The sequence below is a fragment of the Mastacembelus armatus genome, chromosome 11, assembly GCF_900324485.2.
Source record: "Mastacembelus armatus chromosome 11, fMasArm1.2, whole genome shotgun sequence".
Taxonomy (NCBI): domain Eukaryota; kingdom Metazoa; phylum Chordata; class Actinopteri; order Synbranchiformes; family Mastacembelidae; genus Mastacembelus; species Mastacembelus armatus.
Window position 1 is genome coordinate 7,159,456 of NC_046643.1, and position 22,676 is coordinate 7,182,131.

At 41.0% G+C, this 22,676-nt stretch overlaps 3 protein-coding genes across 3 annotated transcripts; all 3 read left to right on the plus strand.

Moving 5' to 3' along the window:
* The first annotated feature begins 257 nt into the window (after positions 1-257).
* mturn (maturin, neural progenitor differentiation regulator homolog (Xenopus)) lies at positions 258-5,590 on the plus strand. The gene is made up of 3 exons (XM_026299542.1): positions 258-746; positions 3,600-3,722; positions 4,047-5,590. The coding sequence occupies exons 1-3, from the start codon at positions 588-590 to the stop codon at positions 4,152-4,154; spliced, it is 390 nt and encodes a 129-aa protein (XP_026155327.1). The 5' UTR covers positions 258-587; the 3' UTR covers positions 4,155-5,590.
* An 886-nt stretch (positions 5,591-6,476) lies between these two features.
* Positions 6,477-11,927, plus strand: LOC113126764 (E3 ubiquitin-protein ligase ZNRF2-like). The gene is made up of 4 exons (XM_026300888.1): positions 6,477-7,217; positions 8,644-8,739; positions 10,658-10,763; positions 11,050-11,927. The coding sequence occupies exons 1-4, from the start codon at positions 6,890-6,892 to the stop codon at positions 11,105-11,107; spliced, it is 588 nt and encodes a 195-aa protein (XP_026156673.1). The 5' UTR covers positions 6,477-6,889; the 3' UTR covers positions 11,108-11,927.
* A 428-nt stretch (positions 11,928-12,355) lies between these two features.
* On the plus strand, positions 12,356-14,556 carry txnl4a (thioredoxin-like 4A). The gene is made up of 4 exons (XM_026300313.1): positions 12,356-12,494; positions 12,688-12,870; positions 13,856-13,959; positions 14,086-14,556. Exons 2-4 carry the CDS (start codon positions 12,718-12,720, stop codon positions 14,255-14,257), a joined length of 429 nt encoding a protein of 142 aa, XP_026156098.1. The 5' UTR covers positions 12,356-12,494; positions 12,688-12,717; the 3' UTR covers positions 14,258-14,556.
* Positions 14,557-22,676: the final 8,120 nt, after the last annotated feature.

The following is a 22,676-nucleotide window of genomic DNA, read 5'->3' on the forward strand; positions in this document are numbered from 1 at the left end:
ATGCTTCCTGGAGTTCAAAATTGAAGCTTTGGGAAATAAAATACTTTCCTATTAAAATGGGGCTAACTGGGAAAATATGTTGTTTTTTTTTGGGTGAACTGATCCTTTAAATAATCTATTGCAGATGACAATCATTTCTGGGATTATTTATTATTTAATGGTCAGTATTCCTCCTCCTCCATGTGTTACAGTAATTTAGCCCACGGTGACAAAGTTGGGAGTAGGCCTTTACAGCGCCTCAGATATGGACGGCTGCCCGACTCCACTGTTCGTCATCGCGTTTTTCCAGCGTCCTCCTGCGTATGCATGTATGCGACCGACGGGCTGATTTCATAACGTGGGGAGGAAGAGAGGAATGGGGCTTTGAGATCGGATGAGCACCAGACCCGGTAGGCTGTATGCACCAACAGTGTTATCTGTCTTCCCGGGCCATGCACACGGTGCAGTAGGGGAGATGCGGTAGTGGAGGCTGCTGATGCTGCTGCCCGATCAGCTGTTATTTGTGTCTTGAGCATCATCGCCGTGACGGCCAGAGAAATCGAGATCAAGCTCCGGAGCCTGGGACACCACAGAGCGGACAACAGAGGATGGAGTTCAAGCATCTGGTGGAGGCGGCGGAGAAGTGGTGCTCCGGTAACCCGTTCGACCTCATCTTTGCCGAGGAGGACGACGAGAGGCGGCTGGACTTTTACGCAGAGCCCGGCGTCTCCTTCTACGTGCTGTGTCCCGGCGGCACCGACAGTTTCGTAAGTGAGCTTCTGCAGGGCCTCAAGCTTTTGTGTGCGTGTGCGTTCTTGTAGGTGTGTCGAGGGTGGTCTGGAGGTGGGGTTGTCCCGGTTGCTCCCGGTTTTCCAGCTGACGGACATGGGAGAGGAGGGGAGGGGGATTTGGGCGAAGAGTGGAGGAGGTGATGTCATTTCAGTTTAGGTGCACCCCCGTTCTCTCTGTCGATGGTGTGTTTTTGTCCTCCATCATAATCAGCTGCGATAGCCCTCTGAACCACAAGACCATCAACTGAGCCACACCAGGCCTGTTACTTTCAAAATAAAAGACCATGTTGTTGGAATGCAAGGTAGCAACATAAAATTGAAAAAAAACCCCGCTATATTTATGCAGATCTACTGTAAATACAAGATAAATTGAATTACTTAGATGATTCAAGATGTTCTGTAGACATATAGTGAATACTTCAGAAACACATTTTCATACCTTTATTTGATGCAATTAAACCCAGTTTTCTGTTTTGATCTGGGGATGAATCCAAATTTACCCCACTCCTATGAAATATTTGCCCAGACACAAATAAAACCTGCAAATTTAAAATATCCCTCCTTTAATATTTATTCATATATAAATATATTCAAATGCATTTCTCAGAATTTTTCATATTCAAATGGTTTCATTTTATTTTTTAAATTTGTTTTGCAAAATAGTCACATTAATAAAGCCAGCACCAATATCAGAATCTGCCTTAAAAACGCCATTTCGGGTGTTAGATTATTAACACCCCCCTCCCAAAGCTCCTAAAAACAATAGTGAAAGCCACAATCCTGCTCTGATCTTCTTTTGACACAGCTCACTGGCTACAGCATATCCTATACCAGTGTGGTGCAGTGGTGATATGAGTCCTAAAGCTCTGGAGGCCAGACTCGCCCCGTTCCCCCTCCCACTCAGTGACAGAGGCTAACAGGGTGGGGAGCAGATGGGGATGACCCAGGAGCCAGAACGTCTGTTCAGTCAACAACACATTATGTCACAGTCACACCGTGCCTGTGTTATGTGTTTGCAGATCTCAGCAGGACAGTCCCACAGACAGCAGCATGGACCAGCTGCTTAACCAGGGGCGTTAATGTTAAAAACATTAACCCAGCTTTTCATGGATACAAAGAGAGAGAGAGAGAGAGAGAGAGAGCTGTCTACAAGCTATGCACTCTCAAGTCAGCTAGAATATCCGGCTCTTTGCAGGACTCTTGAGATCTAGTTACTCTTGCTCGATCAATACTGCTATCAGCAGGGCGTCTAACATGCTGCCTGCCTCGCCCTGTCTCTTCTTACTCTCTCATACACAACTGCTTTGGTTTTCATTCCTCATTGACTTACATTCATTTCCTGGGGACATCTCTAACCATAACCATAACCACTGCCTTACTCATCCTTACCTTAATCTTCAAAAAAAAGGCGGTGCCCAGTTTAGTGCTTTACATTTACTCTTCTCTAAGCCCCCACAGTGTGAGTGTGTGAACAGATTTTTGGCACTACTATGTAATACCAGACACACACAATCTTTGTCAGTTTGTCTTGCTTTTGCCAAATCTGTGGGCACCCAGAGAATCAGCCTGTCCTTTCAGTAGAGGGCGCTGTGAAATGAGTCCCATCATAAAACAATACAGCCACACATCATTGTGTTCAGCCCTGCAATTTCCTCATGGGATGTGTCAGTAGTTTTCACTCATCCAGTTTGTGTGATACAATATTCAGCAGCAGAAAAGCAAGAACAACTGGATTTACCTTCACAATTCATCAGAGTAGCTTTGCTGAACTGTGGGGCTGAACCGGTGCAGTGGAGACACACCCTGATCAGTCCATCCATCATGTCAAAGTGGAGCAACCGTCCCTTAGCAGCCAGAGCAGGAGAGCGCAGCGTTACTCCTGAATGCAACACTGAAGTAATATTTTTACCCAGGTTGTTTCATGGCTTTTCACCTGACTCTCAAGTGACTTCAATACAACAAAATACTAAACTGAGATCATTTGCATTTATTTCACACCTGCTGGTTATTTCCTCCAGGCCAAGGAGGGGAAAAAAAAAAAGAGTTATTTTGGCTCAAAGAGGAACAAATTGGCTGTGTACAGTACTGGTGCTGGTGTGTGTATGGATGTTCATCTTCAGTGAGTTTGTCAAAGGAAGCAGCTCTTTTGTTGCTTAGGTAACACTTCACAATAATGCATACAAAGTCCTGAACAAAGAGTTCCTGAGTAACTGGGTCACTCAAAAACTACTGGTGCATCACTTAAAAAGTAAAAAAAAAATGAAATCATGAAGTAACAAGTCAGTATAATGCACCACTTCCCTCAGGCAATGAAATGTGGTAAAGAATATTTACCGTCTGTAATTTTTTTGGTTTGGGGGCATTTCTGATTCAGAAGCTAAATTCAGATTTAAACACTGTGTCAGACTCATGTAGGAGCTAATCGTTTGACTGATTAGCGGCTTTGTGGAATTTATCTACCAAGTAAAATTTGATTTTGTATAATGAGGAACTACTGGCCTTGTTTAGTGCTTTATTATTTACACTTACACTCAGAGTCTCTATGTCCTTGAAGAACTGTGGTGTTATCTGCTTTAATGGCTTTGTTCTAGTTTATCTGTGACATGTTGGCTCTGACCCAGCTTTACTTATTTATTCACTAATTCCTGCAAGTTGAATGTTATACAACCCACATGAGGCCTGACTGAGTATTAGATCACCTGGTATAGTGTAAAACCTGTGCACATATTCCTTTCCCCTCACTGTAGCTTGGGTAGTATTTCCTTTATCACTTGTTGTGATAGACAGGAGGACAAGTGTTTGTTAATCAGTTTGTTTCTGTGTGTGCAGCATGTCTGGAGTGAGAGTGAGGACTGCCTACCCTTCTTACAGCTGGCCCAGGACTACATCTCGTCCTGCGGGAAGAAGACTCTACTGGAGGTGCTAGAGAAGGTCTTCACGTCCTTCAGGCCTGTAAGGGGAAAAAAACAAAACAAAACAAACAAACAAAAAAGACACTCTGGGAGCCTCAGGTTACTCTTTAACACATTGCATCATTAACAAGACACTACTTGTGTTTGGTGTGGAGAGCATCAGGCCAAACTCCACTCAAATACTAAACACAAAGAGATATAGAACATGAATTAAAAATATCTCTTGCTTTTTAATAATTAAGTAATTCAGGTATGAATTTCCAATGAATGGAAATATATGTAGATATGTAACATCATTTGTGTCCTGTAAGCACACACACTTTTAATGGGCCTAACACAGCACTGTCGGTCTATGTCTATTTAGCTGCTGGGTCTTCCAGACATAGAAGACGACAGTTTTGAGCATTACCACGCTGACATGGAGGGGGAACCGGGGCCGGACCACCAGCAGATGGGGGTCAGCCAGCAGTGATTAGCCCTGAGAAGAGACCTGCAGCTGGGGCAGGGACGCTCCGACGCCCTGGGCCTCAACTCATCAACCCAAACACTTAACAACACACTCTTATCCAAACACACACACACACATACACACACGCCTATGTTCAGTCGAATTGCTAAAAATGCACCATCATGTTCTTGAATGTCTCAGTGGCTTTGCTTCCCAAAGAGTGCACACTGTTGCACTTTCTTGACCCCTCTCAAGTAAACACACACACACACACACACACACACTGGGGCTATGTGAGCAGTGGCCATGTACAATGCAAGCATCATAATCATTCACCATCTGGTTAGTTAAAAGTTCCACAGCACAGCAATATTACATCTTCCTCAGCTGGCTTTGTTATGCAGAAATACAGTCAGATGTTACTGCAATACACACTTCCCCCCATGGCGGTTGGAGATGAATGTGACAGATAACCTACTTTCTCTGCCTGTGTGTTGACACAGAGGACACACGAGCGCTACATCTAAGGTGAATGGGTGAACGCTGACGGTTTGTGGCTACGTGAGGTAACTGGAGTGATGCAAGGACGGAGGGGGTTCAACAACAAAGAGCAGAGTAATGTTTCACTTCATGGAGGGAGAGGAGGAGGGAACTGAGGATTAAGAAAGCATCGTTGTAATGTAGGTTCAGGTGGGTGAAGCTCTCAAACAATCCTGTTTTAACCACAGTTGAAATACATTACAGTCACAAACATTTCATACAGTCGCTACTCAATGTGGAAATTACAAGTGTGCAGCTTTACAGTAGCATGGATCATATTTTGGAGGTGTTTCTCTTAATGTTTCCAAGCCCGTACACCTCAAAGAGTTAAAGTCGTTTTATGAGGACCTTTTTAACCAGTGTACTATCATATGACATCACAACACAAAGGCCCATGCTGCAGCTTAAATCTTTCCTGGTATGGGTGACTCACCTTTAGTTCTCCTGTCTGGTAGTCTTCCTGGTTGTAGGTGGTTCAGCTTCTGACCTTAGCCAAAACCTGTTTCTGGTGTTTTGAATTTATCTGCTTCTTTCAAGGTTTCTCTGAACCGTAATTTTAACAATTAGACACCCAGACCCTTGAGTGATACGACAGGGAGGAGAAAACATTTGCAGTCAGCCGCCCTCTGCCTATCCAGTTATTTCTAATCTCACAGTGTGTTGTTGTATGTCACATCCCCTGCACTGCAAAGCTTCAGCCCCCCCCCCCAGACCCTGCCATCCTCAACCACTTGACCCACGTGCAAGACTGTTTCAGAGGGTTATCCTATCCTTAGCCTGTTTACTTTGGCTTACTGTACCTGGTTTTGTCTTTTTATTGCCTGTTTGAATGTTTCTCATGCAGTGTATCTTCAGTTTGTCCTCCGATGTGTGTGAAACTGTTCAATAAACGTGTGAACACAGTGTTCCACAGGCCTGTGTTTTCCTCTTAATGGCCTGAGGTTAATCAACACTAAGCTCCAATATGGAGGCTTCATATCACACGGTGCACAGCTGACCTGCCGCTGCGCCAACTGCTCGCTGGTGTTACTGAGGGTGACGTCACGATCCACCTGACGCGCCCACTCGAGGTACGTCAAGGAGGGGAAGGGGCGGGGTTACGGACAGGAAGCTGTGCTCCTGCCTTCAAAATAAAAGCACAAGATATTGGAAAACTCGCATTACATCAGTAATAATCCAAGAATATGACATGTTACTGTACAACACTTACAGGAGCCATTTTTCTAAATCATGAGTAACTTTTCATTTAATACTTCCAAGTATTCTTTTTACTAATACTTACCTGAGTGACATTTTAAATGCAGAACTACAGCTTTTACATTGCATCACTGTTACTTTTTCCTTTACTTATCTGAATTAACTGGAAGTACAAGCACAAGACTTGTATCAAAGAAGAGTTTCTGCTATTTTAAATAACTTTTAACTTTTAAAAAACTTTAATAATGTAGTAGGTCTAATAGATGATACTCACGTGATAATGTAGATCATAGCATTTGTACAAATAAATCCAGCCCAAAATATTTTGGACAATTAGGAAAATATTTAAACTACGTAGAACATATCAGCAAATACAGATCATTAGTGCAAAGAGCAGTGCTACAAAAATACGTGCTTACAAAATGGTCATGCAAAGACAAGGTGGTCGATGGAAAAATAGAAAGAAGAAATGCAGGAATTGTTACTTTTTTTGCAAAAGTTAATACTTTTACTTTGAAGGTGAATCGATGTTTTGCTGGTGAATTCTGGTAGTTTGACGGCGCCGCCTCAGCGGGGGGGAGGAGGGCAATCCCTGCTTTTATTTTTCTTTCGAAACGACCCCAGCTAAACACAAAACCAAACTTGAGCCGGGCGGGCGCAGACTGTGGGTTAGTAATTGTGCATATGTCCTTCTCTGACGCGGACGAACTGAAAACGATTCGTGTGAAGAGTTTTTATTATTTTTCCCATTGTTGTTGTTGTTTTGTTTTTTTTTAAGTAGGACTCTGTAAAGAAAAAAGCGATCATTTGGAAATTAAGTTAAGCGTCAGTAATGCGCACTTCATGCACAGGACGCACCATGAAACTTTGAGACAGTGGATTCTCTCGCTTGTATCGGTTTTCTTGTGTAAGGCTCCATTTCCTTTGTTAGTGTCAGCTCTTCAGGATTCATTATAAACATGTGTCGTGGCTAAAAACTTTAAAGTGGTCTCAAGACTTGAGGGGCTGAAGCCTTAAACAGCATGGGGGCCAAACAGAGCAGCCCTGTATTTGATGGCAGAACTCGGGCTTATTCGAGTTCCGATCTGCCATCTGGAAACTCCAGGGGAGGGGAAAGGATTGCCGGATTTAGGTACACAAATGGACCCGATGGGCCCCGGATCCGCTACACCGGTGGAGGACCGACGAGCTCTGGGCTCAGTATACCGGCCGGGGGCAGATCAGGGTCATACGTACTCAATCAAAGTCTGGATGGCACTGATGGCGACGACGAGGGCCAGCTGCCACCTGAGGGCCACAGGCTGCTTATAGGGTCCCTGCCGACTCATCTGTCCCCTCACCTGATGGGAGGTAAGTTTGTAACGCTTGGCTGACTACAAATCCAGAATAGTAAGTCTATAAGACGCATCAAAAGACTCTTGATCTCCCTATTTCCTTATTATGCCTGACGTAATCCCCTGTCTGTGTCATAATAATCATTGTTTTTAATACAGAGTATAGTCTATTGACCTCATTGATTTGTAATCTAATGTGCAATAAGTGTAATATGTCAGGTCTTATGATAGCAGATTATAATCACCACCTTACTCTTACTGCCATGTGTTTATGAACTCATATCATAATCAGTATACAGAGCAGTTACTGTCAGAGCTGCTTCGTGTTTTTCCTTTTGACATGTGAATCCAGATATGGTAATAGTTGTTTGATGACTGAGCCCTTTGTTTGGAGCGTCAACTTTAATTGTAGCCACAGGTGGCTCTTACTGTTCAGAACTGCCCTGCTTTAAAGCCTTTCTTCTTCTGCTGCCCCTCTGTCTTACAAAACTTGCCTGTTTTTCACTCCAGCTGAGAGGGAAGAGTGCATTATGTAGGTCAGCAGATAAGAGCTTCCTGCTGGTTACACATTGCCTAACACACACGCACGCACATGAGCTTCCTGAATCCGCAAGACTAGCCGTTTCTAAACCGGTGAGCTGTCTCCAGACCAGAACACAACAAAAGAGCGCTAAAACAAACAGTACAGGATCATAACAACCCTAAATCATCCATGTCAGTGGAAAATAAAGGCTCCTAAAGTAAAGATCCAACAACTTCCTGAATCACATACACCTGAATCCTTAGAATTAGGCAATTTCTGATGAAGAAATCTAATCATCAATACATTAAGTAACCTTTGCTCGTTGCAGCCATGTGATCGTCAGTCTGCAGGCCTGATGTGTTCAGACTTTATCATTTCTAATTTAATCATGTTGCTTACAAACGCAAACATGATGCTCACAGCAGACACAGAGATAATTACTGTCTGTATGTACGGTATGTGATGTGTTTATCATTGTCTTGACTGAGGTGCTCTAATGTAATCTCAAGTCAAGCGGCTCCTGCCCTATTAATCTAGATGCTTCTGGGAGGATGTACAAGGTCAGGTCTGTGTGAGCCACTTATGAAATTCACGCATCCTGTGCAATAAATGTTAAGGCATATCAGCTTGAAAATGAGTTTGCCATTAGTCTGGACACATCAAGTGGCATCTGAACAGACCAAAAATAAACCTGAAAAGAAGAAGGTTTTATTAGGTTATGGGTTTGTAACAGATTGTTTACAGCAGACAGGGAGTTAGTGGATGCATGCAGGTCTTAGGTCATGTCAATCCGTATATGATCAAACTCAAGACATGCACCCCACGCCCTGTCTTGTGTACTTATCAATAAAAGGTTGGGAGAAATATGTTGGCACATGTCATGTCCTCATGTATTTGTGTTTGTATGTTTTCCATCTAGGTTTCCACTGTCCGATTTGCTCCAAGTTCATGGTGTCAGATGAAATAGAGAAGCACCTGCTCATGTGTTTCAGCAAAACACGCCTCACCTACAACAGTAAGAGACAACAGTGAAGCTTCTAACATAGGGTACTGGGTTTTTACAATAGTGACCTATTACAGCCATTATTCCTCAGTTATACTTTTTAAGGAACTGAGCAATGATGGAGGAGGTGAATGAACGTGATGATAGAAAGCTGAGAACAAACAAAGGTGTGTTTTGAATCTAAAAAAATATAAAAAGCAAAAGTAGCAACACCACAATGTGAGAACAATGTTACACATAAAGTTCTTGCATTCAAAATGCAGTACCCCGTGGAAATCCTACTGACCTCCAGCTGTTTTGAGTCCTCACATTGGTCCAGTGATGACAGCTGTACACCAGGACCCTGTGAGGTTACATGTGAAACAGTGCACACTTCAGACCACACCCAATGGTCAGAGGGCTCAAACCTTCAACCAGAAAGGGCAGTGAAGCACTGACTTTCTACACTGTGTGCAAATTATTAACCTTTTGGCTGATGTTTTGTACTAAAGTACTCAGAAGCGTTATGACATAAATATTTCAGTGATTTCTAATCTTTTTGTCTGGTGACAAGTCAGTGTCTTCTTGTAACAGGCTCGCATCACAGGTTATATGCCCTAATGTGGACTTGAGCTTTAGACTCAGTCCAAAGTTAAAAAAAATGTTTTTCCTCCCGAGATTATTTAACGCACCTAAAGATATATTTATAATATATTTATTATATCACAGAAAACTGCAAAATTTGACAAGTGGTGGAAAAAAACTTGATTTAACAAAGGAGTTTTGGTTTATTTATTCTTTGCATACATGTTCGAACATATTGGAAGGTCCTACATATAAATAAATTAGGATATTATTATACTTTGTATCACTTGGAAACTGCATTTCATTGGGGTGGTTGATATTGACCTATTTTTACTTACTTCATGTACTGTTGGATAGTTTAAATTACTCCTAGTACATCATAATTTATGAGATCATGGGTTTAATGGCAATTCTTAAAAGATAAATATTAACTCAGAATATAGCTACAGCATTTTCATCTATAAACATAATGACTTCAAAGCATAAGGTAGTATTAAATGTACCTAAATATATTGTACATGTACTTTCATTTCCATCACTGCATGTCATCCCTTCCTCAGTCAAAGGTTTATGCCACATTGTATCAGGAGGATAATAATGAATGAATGTTCTTGCATTAAATAGAGTAATAATGCTATTTAAGAATCATTATCCACTGAAGTACAGCTGCACTGGGATGATTTACAGCTCATGAAAAGATCAAAGCAAATACAGTTATGTGATGCAGCTGCACGTGTACACAACCACCAAAATGTGTGCAGAAGGTGCGAGCACCTGTGGATGTGCACAGACAGGAAAGGCAAACACATCTTGTCTGTAGACACACAAAAAATACCTATTACCTGCACTTTGCATAGACTACCCATGCTTGACAGATTCCCTTGTATACAAACAACTGTTGATGCATGTAGTGTGTCTTAGTTTATCACAGACATGCAGGTGTGTAAAAAATATACACTAATTTCGTTCGCTTGAAACTAACCCTTGCAAATATATTCAAAGGACATTTAAATATCCATTGCTATTGGATATTGATACTAGGGCTTGTCACAGATGAATATGCAAAGAAACATGTGACACACAAGGAAAATACACTATCATATTATCAAACAGAAAAAGAACGATAAAATGTAAAACATCATTTCACAGAAACACAAACCACTACAACTTGAGTGCATAGTTCCTCATTTTGGACACCTGTCATGGAATACTACTACCTGTATAGTAGTGTCATCTGTGCCCAGATGACAACAGCTATCCTGGTGCCAAAAGTTGGACAGATGGTTATGCAGAATGCAGAGTGTGAACTGGATAAATGATGTGTGAGGCAACTCGTTGCTCACTTTGTCCATATTGTCTTTCTCAGAGGACATCCTGTCCAAAGACTCTGGGGAATGTGCCATCTGTTTAGAAGAGCTGGAGCAGGGAGACACCATCGCCAGGCTTCCCTGCCTGTGTATATACCATAAAGGGTAAGTATCACACACAAACACATGTAAATAAACAGCATGTGGGTTGACATAGATTGAAAAATGAAAAAAAAAAAGTTCTGATGAAAGTTTTTAAGGAATAGTTCGACATTTTGGGAGATATATAAAGACATTCTTATGTTTTATACTTTGCTGTACATCAAGGGGCTGTCACTGTCACACTAAATTTTGTTATACATTAACAATAAGGTTTTCCTTCATTCCACACAATTCAGCTTCCTTCAGTAACATGACAAATTTCCACATTGCCCTCCTCTTCTTCTTTCAGGTGTATAGATGAGTGGTTTGAGGTGAATCGCTCATGTCCGGAGCATCCCACTGACTAGGAAGGAGCAGCAAGAGTACAGTTTCAATCAACTGTACATGACTGTGGTTGCCTATCTCATTCTCACAGTTTCTATTCCCGCTGAGCATCAGTACTCCTCAGGGACTGTAAGGCATCACTGTGTCCAACATTTTTCACATTGCCTCATAGATGAGAGGTGGGTTTTGGATATGTTTCTCAAGATGTCATGGGACGTTTTAAAAAAAAAGAAAAAAAAAACTGGTCAGGATCATTTTGTCTCCAGAAAATATGTGAATGTTTCTTATGCCACCTGCTGGCGTGAAGTCGGCTCATGCAACCTGGGATCTGAGCTGAACTTGTTTGCTGAACAAGGTGTGGTTTTAGAGAAAGGACTCATGTAACCAATATAATGGAAGAGTAACGTCTCTTCAGTGGAGATTTTGGTTGACACCTGTTCGAAGACTTGCTGAGAAGCTGATGTTGTGCAATGTTAAAAAAAATTGCCATAAAGACTAAATATGCCTATAGCTTTAAGGGATGATTACAGTGTTGAGGACAGAAAATCTCAATTTTATTGCATAATTGGCTGTTGTTTGTTAAAAAGTAACGTGTTCTAGACTATCTAACGTGAAATAGTCAGACTATGTTAATCACTTGGCCTCTCAGAACCACAGTAATGTGATTGTGTAGTTTTGTGGTGGAATTATAGACATATCTAATGGTGATTCATACTCTTTAAGGATTGCCATAATGTGCTGCTATGTCATAGACTGGGAAGTTTTCATATAACCTTCGAACCTTTGTTCATTATACTATTTGTACTGTAATGAATTGCACAACAATAAATGGTTTAAATTGCGCATTAAGAAATGTTTTGTCTTTGTGCCCCTTTCCTGCATAACAATAATTCTTTAATGGTGTGACATTATATATGTAATTCATTCATTCAATATAACCACTTATTCCTATTTTGGGTCCCATCTCTCACATAGAGACAAACAATCACACACACTCACAGTCCTATGGGCGATTTAGAGTCATCAATCAAACTGACATACAAACTCCACACAGAAAGGTCACCTGCTGGGTTTCAAACCCATAACCTTCTTGCTGTGAGGCAACAGTGCTAACCACCAATCCACTGTGCTCAGAATGGGAACTAAATGGGTGTGAAAAGAGATTTCTCTTCATGAAAAAAATAAGTTTTTAAGTTTCAATCAAAATTTAAAAAAAAAAACGTAGGTATGCGCGTGATGTAAGCACGTAGCATTGATACGGTCGCGTGTTTGATGACATCACGCGCACGGAACGTATCATTTACGAAGCGACGTACAGAGTTGCGGCAAATAGTGTTACTTTGTATTGGAATTAACAAGCTAAGTTGTTTTGCAGAGTATTTATCTGGTGTATAATACGTCTTCCTGAAGGTAAGCACTTACGCACAAATCTTTTAAATAATTCGCTTTTATTTAAGTTTGGCTCTTTGCCCTTCTAGACTTTTCCTTGGCTAACGTTAGCCAATGCCGGTTCAACGTTACCGTTTTTCTGGCTGTTAGCTACACGTCTCTCTCGCCGCCTTCCCCGTTTTGTGTAGCTACAGTGAATCGTGTTGTTTTTCAGCTTGGGGACCGACAACTTAATAGGCTCAAGATGTCCTACATGTTACCACATCTCCATAATGGCTGGCAGGTCGACCAAGCCATCCTGTCTGAGGAGGACCGAGTCCTCGTGATCCGCTTCGGTCACGACTGGGACCCAACATGCATGAAAATGGACGAAGTCCTGTACAGCATCGCTGAAAAGGTTTGATCCGCTCCTGATCTTAAACCGAGTGTTGTAGCATTTGCAACCAAACGTGCTCCACAGCAGCACCTGCTGGTCTTCAAAGGCATCACAGCTACAGAGCAGCACACTGGTAAATATGAGGCTGCTTGTCTTCAGTGGGGAACAGCAGCAGAAGTCAAGACTTTATATTTCACTAAATTGTATATGATGGAACTGGACAGGCTATAAAAAATATTTTACAGCTGATTAGTCATTGATGAAAAACGGACTAGCAGCTTCTGTATGTTGATAGAGAAATGTTTTAATCACTTTTAGTCACATAAGCAAAATCATCCAATAGCTGCTGTCTTATAAAATAAAAGTCAATACCTGAACAATGACAGGGATGCTGATGTGAACTGCAAACACATCACAGCATTAGCATTCATGTGGTTATGGATGATGACTATGTTATCTTTGATTTAGTGGCCAAATGTCTCAGATCCACATACCTGAAATGAAAGCAGAAATGTATTTGACAACAGTGCTGTTCTTTCTAGACACAGAGCTCTGTCATAGAGGTTTAGAAAGATTGACTGGGGGATGCTGATTATGATGATTTGACACAGTGGGCTTTCTTTCTGCTAGCCTATGCACCATAGAAATTGAATTGGTACAAAGCACATAACAAAAGCATACATATTATTTTCTATTACCAGCTTTTTTCCTGTATATTTAAAGCCTTCACTTGAAGTGATACTGATTTCAGTACTTCAAAGTGACACATCTCTATAATGTCTAATTTGTGGCTCTGCTTGTTGTAAAGTAGTGACATCACACTCATTCTTAGAAGTAGTGTTTCTCCTTGCCTTAATAAATAACGTCAGTCCTACTCTAAGGTAGGAGGACTGTTGTTAGTCCAAAGGTAACTTTCAGGGCTCTTCTAATACTTTATGTTGAATGCATTTTGCCCTTTATAAGGTTTACTGTTGCAATATCACTGTACCTGTCTGCTTCCTGACAGGTAAAGAATTTTGCAGTCATTTATTTGGTGGACATCACAGAAGTGCCGGACTTCAACAAGATGTACGAGTTGTATGACCCCTGCACTGTCATGTTCTTTTTCAGGTAAGACGATAAATGTCTGGACTGCACACAATCAGTGTAAATATCATTAAATTCTTATTGTTTAAATTAGTTGCTCTTGCCATATGAGGCCCTTCTCATAAATGTATTGTTTTTCTTTTTTAACAGGAACAAACACATCATGATTGATCTGGGCACCGGTAACAACAACAAGATCAACTGGACAATGGAAGACAAGCAGGAAATGATAGACATTATTGAAACCGTGTACCGAGGAGCAAGAAAAGGAAGAGGTCTTGTTGTGTCTCCTAAGGATTATTCTACAAAATATAGATATTGATTTTTTTTTTTTTTTTTTTAAACAGCTTTTTTTGAGAATTATGTTTTTCCTGTGATTTTTGTAAAACAACACAGAGACTACAGGTTACAGACAACAAAGGTGTTTTTCAACATTTTTGCTTACACCAGGAAAATAGGACAATGTTCTAGTTGTGTAGTTGTCATGATTGTGTTAAACTGTGACGTGTGTCTGTGTTTTTTCTGTCTGTAATTTCCAATTTATTCAATTTTTCAACAGTTGTTTTCTTTTTAACATGGCCTCATATTTAAATGTTGCAATAAATGTGGATTTGTATTTACTTACAGATTTTTTTTTTTTTAAATTTCTTCATAACAATAATCCAACATTTGGTTGGGCTGTCTGGGCTAATGATTTATCATGAATCACACTGGAGTGGCTGTGTATAAGGAAGGTGTTTGTTTTGATCCCCTACAGGGAAATGTTTGAGATTTTCCAAAACCACCTCAGAACATTTTCTTCAACCTTTTGTCAAAACATGGGTAGACAGTCTTAACAGACCTGAGGATAATGCTACGCCAGATTTAGTAAACTCAAATTTATTCTGTGGTAAATGATTCATTTTAAATTAGATTTTATCTAGGAAGAAATACTAGCTTTCCAAATGAGACATTATGTGATATACACAATCGCAGAAATTTGGTTTTGTTGAGTAGTCATCAAAAACCTGCACCTTTGGGCAGAGAGAGTGCAGTGCCCTAAAATCTCCATCAGGTGGAGCAGGAGAAATTTGCCATGTTTGGCAGTATAACAGTCGGCTGTTTACACTGTTCTCATACTAAAGCTACAGATGACCTAACTTAACACCATGATCCACCGAAACAAACACTGCTGACCAAGTATCAGACAAAAATGCTACTCTGAGTTTTCAGTTGGTTCCAACGTATTGTGCCAAATCAAACAGTAAAAACACATGAATAGGTGTGAAAAGGAAAGTACAGATTATAATAGGCAGGAAGTTAAAGAAATAGGCACAAAAAAAAGTGGACTAAATGCGTTTAAAAGCAAAACTGATTAAAATGTAAAAAGAACAATAACAGTGTAAAGAACAGTGGAATAAATAGTACATTATTAGAGGTACTGTAATATCAAGGTGCCAGCATCGTGATGCTGCAAGAAAATATACTGTATGGCTGTGTGGTGAATGAAGTAATATTTGAAAACTAGAGCAATATATTATGTAGAGCACAGTATATAAATACTCTGTGGCCATAACAATAGTAATTACACTGTAATTGCTGGTTATTGTACAGACTCTGCAGGGAGCATTCACATAGCAGAGTTAACGGTTTATGAGTGTGATGTCTTGTGGGAAGGAACAGTTCTTGTGTGTGCTTGTTTTGGTGCACAACTCCCGTTAGCGCCTGCCAGTGAGGAGACATTCAAATAGGTTTTGGTGGCGGTGTAAAATGGGTGTGAGTGGGCATCCAGTAAAGTATTGTCTCAGAGGATCTCACAGCAACATCACATGTGTGAGTTATATGCTCTATCTTTCAAATGCAGGAACAAGGATCAAATGTACACTACGTTTCATGAGATGATTGAACATTTATTACTGTCGATAGTTGAGAGGTGATTGCAGAATTTACAATCAGATTCACTACAGTTTAATCTTACTTTATAAACTATTAACATGTGGATTAAAAGCCACAAATAGTCATATGTAACACAGTAGGATAATTAATATAGGCCTTCAGTCCTGAGCGTTTTGCTTGCCAACATTTCCTCATCAACCCCCAACCCTGTGATTCCATCACAGAGAATAACAGCTATACTAAGAGAAGTGAACAAAGCAAAAGAAAACAGGTCGGTTAAAGGAGTCGAGGTGTCAGTAGATGACACTCATTAGTATCTGTAAGCTGTCAGCTCTGTCTCTTACAGCACATTATGGTCAGACACCTCACACTGCTGGGAGACAGAGTCAAATTGGTTGAGTGATAGATGAGGTGAAAGGGGACAAATTTTGTGTCTTCCGGTCTATTTCACTCAGTGTGTGAGTGTTTTGACCTCAGACAGAGAGAGTTTCTCTCCAGAGTAAACAGTCTGACCTCTTCACCTCCCCTGAGTGAGATTAGTTGAAAGTCATTTGGGATAAGACCTCCTATCTCAGAGTCACTCTCTGTGTTCTGTTAGTCCTTTTTCACTGGACTGTATGTCTGGTGTCTGGTGTTTAAATGCATCCCAAAGCTCACTACGCCCACCCAGCTTATGGTGTTCACTGTCTGGTTGTAACTACCTCTGAGCTCTGACCAGAGAAAGCGATGGAGAAGAAGGAGATGGCTGTGGTTGCTGCTCTGACTAAAACCAGCTACTTCTGAGTAAAAACCACATAATATCTAAGATACCAACTTTTGAGTAACCAGAACCAATGTGTTTTTAGGCTGAGTGCCATTCACTTTTTTGGTGTAACAATATGAAAACTGCAGCGAATTGATGACCTGATTCCACTGTGTGCATGCTGAAAGTATTCTTCCAGTTCAAAATAAGCAGATTTTCTCATGTTGAGGACCTATATCCACCCCCCTCCAGGCCTGTCATGTCATTTCCACTTAGATTAACCTAAAGTCTGGCACGTTTTTGTCTTTGTCTAGCCTGTCCCTGCAGAGCTCATGTACACAGCATCACACTACCGTCGGCCTCATATGGAGTGCCGGGGCCAAAGGCCGCCTTCATTGGTCCATTATAATTCACATTATCATGCATTGTTGTTTCATGTTACTGTTAATCAGCTCAGCCTCAGGGGGGATGAAAAGCCTGAACAACTAAGGGTTACTGGGAAACTCCAGTCTAGAAACATGTGGAGACATAGCGGGATGCACAGTACAGTCTGTGCCTGTCTGACACACAGAAGGAGGTGGAGATGTTCCTATAGACTATACAGGGAACATGCACACTCATCCCTAAACCTATATTAATGCGCAGGATCTGTTTTCAGATGATAGCATTGAACTGGATCTGCACAAAGAGGGTGCAGCAGACAGACTGGAAGGATCATGTGGGTGCCAGGGGGAAGACACGCTGGCATCCCTCCATCTTCTCTCTCTCTTTCCCTGCTTTCCTCCCTCCTTTCATTGTCTGTCACTGTCCATGTGGATGCCCAATGTGGGGGAAGGGTGAGGGGCAACTGCCAATTTCTGGGGCACCCTACCCCCCAGCCCTGCAGCTTACCCTGCTGGCTTCATTACAGGCGCACACACATACACAAAAATCATGCTTACCCCTTTTCCTTTACTCATTAAATCTGGTCACTATGCCTCAATCAGTCTGTCACATCTCATTTTGACACATCTCATGGCCATGGAGATCAGTGGATCATCATTATGAATAAGTCACCTTAAAAATAAAAGCCTGTGCCCTCATCACACATTACTGCTTGTTCAAACCACAAGCTATTTTATTTTGTCTGAAGATGTTTTAACAAAATTATATAGTAATTCAAAAGCAAAAATGCAAAGTCCACAATCACAGTATTCTTCTTCTACATACAGGGTACTAATATAATACTGGCTGGGTATCCAGGTGCAAAAGCAAAGTGAAAGGCACAAATGTGCAAGTAGAGGGAACTAAATTACATTAAAAGTGCCTGGTTTATTTTAAATAATTACAGTGTGCAAACAGGGAGGTGCAGTTCTTTCACGTACCTCTAGCAGAAATATGTTTGCCTTCTTATTCTATAAATCATCTCACTACCCCTCAGATGTCTGTTGTGACTCATTGGGGTGCCCCGACCTGCTGCATAACTCACATTGAAGGATCATTTTGTGTTCATATATATGCATGTATGCAGTTACCGTCGGGCAAATCTTCGTCTGTGTGAAACTGTGACCTTGTTCTTGCACATCTTTCAACTTACTCATCTCATAAACTCCATCTCTCCTCTTGGGCTATATCACCTCCTCTTTACATAACCGACACACCAGGGAGGGCTATCAAGACTGATCGCTCTCCCAACAGTTTTTCATTTCCTAATTCCTTCAAAGGGGATGCCAGTTGGGAGAGATGATGGAGAGCTCGAAGGAGACTGCTAGTTACTATTATATATTCTGAGAAGAGAGATGGTGAGTAAAGGCTTATCTCCAAACTTCCTTTGAATAAAGATCATATTTATTCATCTGATCTATTTTTCTTCTTCTAAGATCTACTCAGTTGTGTGAGGTTTGGTGTAGATTTGAGTTTTGGCTCCATGGGGGAACTGCTCAGAATAAACGAACTGTTGCCTACAGGTTGGTAAAGATTAACAAGAGCTGATGTTTTATACTGATAATATGCTGAAACCAACACACACCCCCGTCTCCTTTCGTAGACGCTGACACACTTAGCAGCCGGGTGTTATCTTAGTTTAATTCCCTTCTCTTCCCCCCTTTGAGTTTGCCTTTTGCTCCACTCAGGGACCTGTGACTAAATGGATTTACATCTCTCTTCCAGCATCATTCCCAAAGGGGTGTCATCCCTCAATCTGCAACAAAATGAGGGCTCTATGTAACTGAGACAGACACCATTACACAGAGAGGAGGAGTGTTTATGCCTGTCTTCTGCAGCAGTGTTAATGCTGATGTGCTCTACATGCTGAACAAACACACATGGATCATGTGAGGCCTCTTGATCTCTGCATTCACCTCCATTCATGACAGGCTGCTCCATTCAAGACGCATCAGGTCCAATTAGCACCTGCCCAGTCCTCACAGGCAAACCCCGGCCTCCTGCTACACATGAGGTGTGACACTGAGAAATGCTCCAGCTGAACCAACAGTACTAGAATGTATACACACACACGCACGCACACACACACACACACACACACACACACACACACACACACACACACACACGTTGAAGGGGGAAAACTCTATTTTATCTAATACCCAACACTTGCATAAGAAAATGAGACTTGTCTCTCTACCAGACACACAATAAAAGACATGCAACTTCGTAATTCAAGCAGATCCTTCACTTTCCTATTGTGGCTATCTAAATGAAGAGTGACTGTCCTGTAGTCCCTGGCATGTAGCACACGGTAGAGTACATGGTTTTCATAGGAAATTTTTGTGCTGCTTTTCTTTGGCACTGTTTTTCTTTTGTTCTCATCACTGGTATTGTCAATTCATTTTTTAATTTCCTTAAATAATCTATCCATCATCAACACTGCTTATCCAATAGATGGTTGCAAGGGGCTGGGGCTGATCTCAGCTGACATTGGGTCAGTTGCATAGATCACCAGTCCATCCATCCATCATCTATACCCACTTATTCCTCTTTAGGGTCAGAGGGATCTGCTGGAGCCTATCCCAGCTCTCTTTGGGTGAAAGGCAGGGGTCCACCCTGGACAGGTCACCAGTCCATCACAGGGCCACATAGAGACAAACAACCTCACACACTCACACTCACTCCTATGGGCAGATCACCAGTCTTTTCTGCAAATTATGGGGACACTAAAACACCATCCCTGTGATATAATGATACAAGATCAGTTTCTTAGACAGTACTGTGAATATCAGAAAAAAAAGAAAGAAAGAAAGAAAAGAAAGAAAGAAAAGAAAAATTAAAGCGTGCTTCATAAAATGGGGATGTGAAATTAGAAAGATTTAGGCATTTACTAGAAGGACTTAATGAAATGTGCCAGCAGACCCTCATTATAGATACAAAATAGATACAGATACTTTTGCAAAGTGAAACATAGACTGCTGGTATATCCCTTTAATATCAGAATACCATTAATTAGAAACTGGCTATTGACCAGAATGTGATTTCAGTAGATCCAATATAAAGCTTTTAGTGTGATAACATTTTGTATAGTTGTTCAACACTTTACCGACCGTGAAATGAAACAGTGTTTAATCTGAACTGATTATGAAGTGACATCAAACTCCACACACACTTGCTGGAATATATTTTGTGTAACTATGAGGACAATTTGGCCATATCGTCACTGTGATGCTCATGATGAGGAGGAGGCTTCCGATAAAAATGATGATGATGCTAATAACCATATTTTTTATCAATATTGATGCATCAGTGCTTATACGAATAAGCTTCCGGTGCCTGCTCAGCCACCAGCTACTATGCTTTTTTCTTGCAGATTCTGCAACTTGCTGACATGCCCTTTCAGGATAAGAAATAACTGCAAATTCTGCAGGTCAAAGATCCATTCAAGCAATGAGGAAAATGTTAAATGTATAATGCAACTTCTGGAGCCAAAACCTCTTTTGCACAATATGAATGTGAAATGTATATGCTAGACTACATATTTCTTTCATTTTATGAATAGTTAATTTAACAAGTGCTGGAGTTAGTGGTCGTTATTACTTGAACCACTTAAAGGACTCTGTACTTTGATCAGCTTTGGCATCATGCAGTTGGAAATATTATTACTATGGGTTTTGAATGAGATTTAAATGTAAATACAATTTCACAGGAATTTTTTTACAAAAATAACATTTAGAGTTTAGTGGTTGTATTACCTCCTAATATGCTAATATCTGCAGTTTCCAATCCAATTAACCTTGGTTTTAGTGGACAGTGTCCCACTGTCTAAACTGTGTTTCATTGTGGGTTTTTCTAACCTGCAAAAAATAAAATTCAGGGTGAAAAACTAGATCTTAAAATATCTTTTGCATGAGAAAATTGAATGGCACAAATTGCCACAAAGTACGAGCCTCCTCATTTGAAAAAAAGATTTTCAAAATCCCAAAAGCTTCAGTTCTTATCATACAATCCCCATCACACTGACCATCATCCTTCCTTCTTCTTGTTCACTGTTTTTTTAAGCTCTGCTTCTGTTTCTACATCATCTCTCTCTTTCTCCTGTGCAGCCACTGTCCCCCTACCTGCATGACTGTGCTGGTACAGCCCCCTCTCTCTGCCGCTGTCAATGTATTTTGCCCTTATAAGGAGAGAGCACAGGCAGACTGTACTAACCGCGCAAGCTCGGCAGGGGTGTTGCAGGGGCAGGGAGACCACAGCGACTGTAACGGTGAGATGGAAGGAGGATGGAGGAGAACGGGTAGTTGGGTTGAGGTGGGGATGGGGGTGTCGAGCTACCACACTTCTGTCAATGACTCCAAATGAGATGACAGAAATAGACACAGGGGAGGAAGAGGTGGGGAGAGGAAGGATGGGGAGGAGGGCCAGGTGAATGTATCTGTGAGCGGGGAGGCTTCTATGTCAGGCTGAGGTTGATTGCTTAACATTGCTTCTGAGTCTTTCATTAAAAAAAAGGAGATCCTACTAAGAGGCAGAGCATTTTCCAGTGACATTTACCTCCCATGTCAGAAGCAAAAGTCAGTCAGCACTGCTTATACATATATTTACAAAGCTGTCATTTTCTCTGTGAGTAGTGTGCATGATGCCAGCTCACCAGCTGCCCACATACTCATCGATATCAAAGTCTCACGTTTAGCTGGTGAAAGTCATGGAGGGACAGTATGAGCTTTAGCATGGACTACTATGCTGCAACATGACTGGTCCAGGCTTCACATGATGATGACCTTTGATGAACCTAGTCATACAAAATAATGAGTGTTCACACTCTGACTTTTAATCCTACTTAATTCTTTTTATTCCACACATCGTTTTTCCTTGTCGCAACTTGCCTCCTACATTACCCACAATACAGCTCAACCACATCTTAATATAGACATTGAGGAAAACCTGTTCTTTCAAATATCTAATGTTGTAATCTATATATTCATTGAATATGTTCAAATCAAAGACCAAAGCATGAATTTCTGTTGAATATCTTTATTGCCTTATATTTTTATAGGCTTTAATAAAACCTTTCTATATAAGATCTTCCTAAAAATGTGTGCTTGGCTTTGATTTTATACCACGTTGCTCTTTCACAGTGTTTCACCTTAATGGTGCTAGTGCACTTTACCTCTCCTCATAATTTATAAAGCAAGCCTTTATACAGACTAAATCCATCTTAAGTCAGGCTCACACCACAGGCAGTCTCTGCCATTCGTGCAACAGCCAGCAAGATAGAATGATTGACCTAAAAAGTAATAGACACTCTATAAATAATTCTAGGTGCTTTACCTTATGCTGGTTGGCAATAATGCTCAGGTATTAATATTTTAGTTTAAAAAAAGTCTCCACATCTATCTTTCACTTTAAGGCTGTGTTGATTGTCCTCTTTCTTGCCTTATAATCAGTCTGGGCAATGAAACCATAAATGCTTCCAGTTTCACAGCAGAAAGTAACAGAAGACTCTAGAGTTCTGTGGTTATCAGGAAAAGAGGCTGAAGCAAGAGGCATTCATTATTTGATACCATGTACTAAGGGTCTGTATATAGAAGGTTTCTCTGGAGGCAAAAGTTTAACGAGAAGCTTGTGCAGACTGACTTACTCAAATCTTTGGTCTCCTTCATTGCAGAGCGATGGTCTTTCACAGCAGTGCACCCAG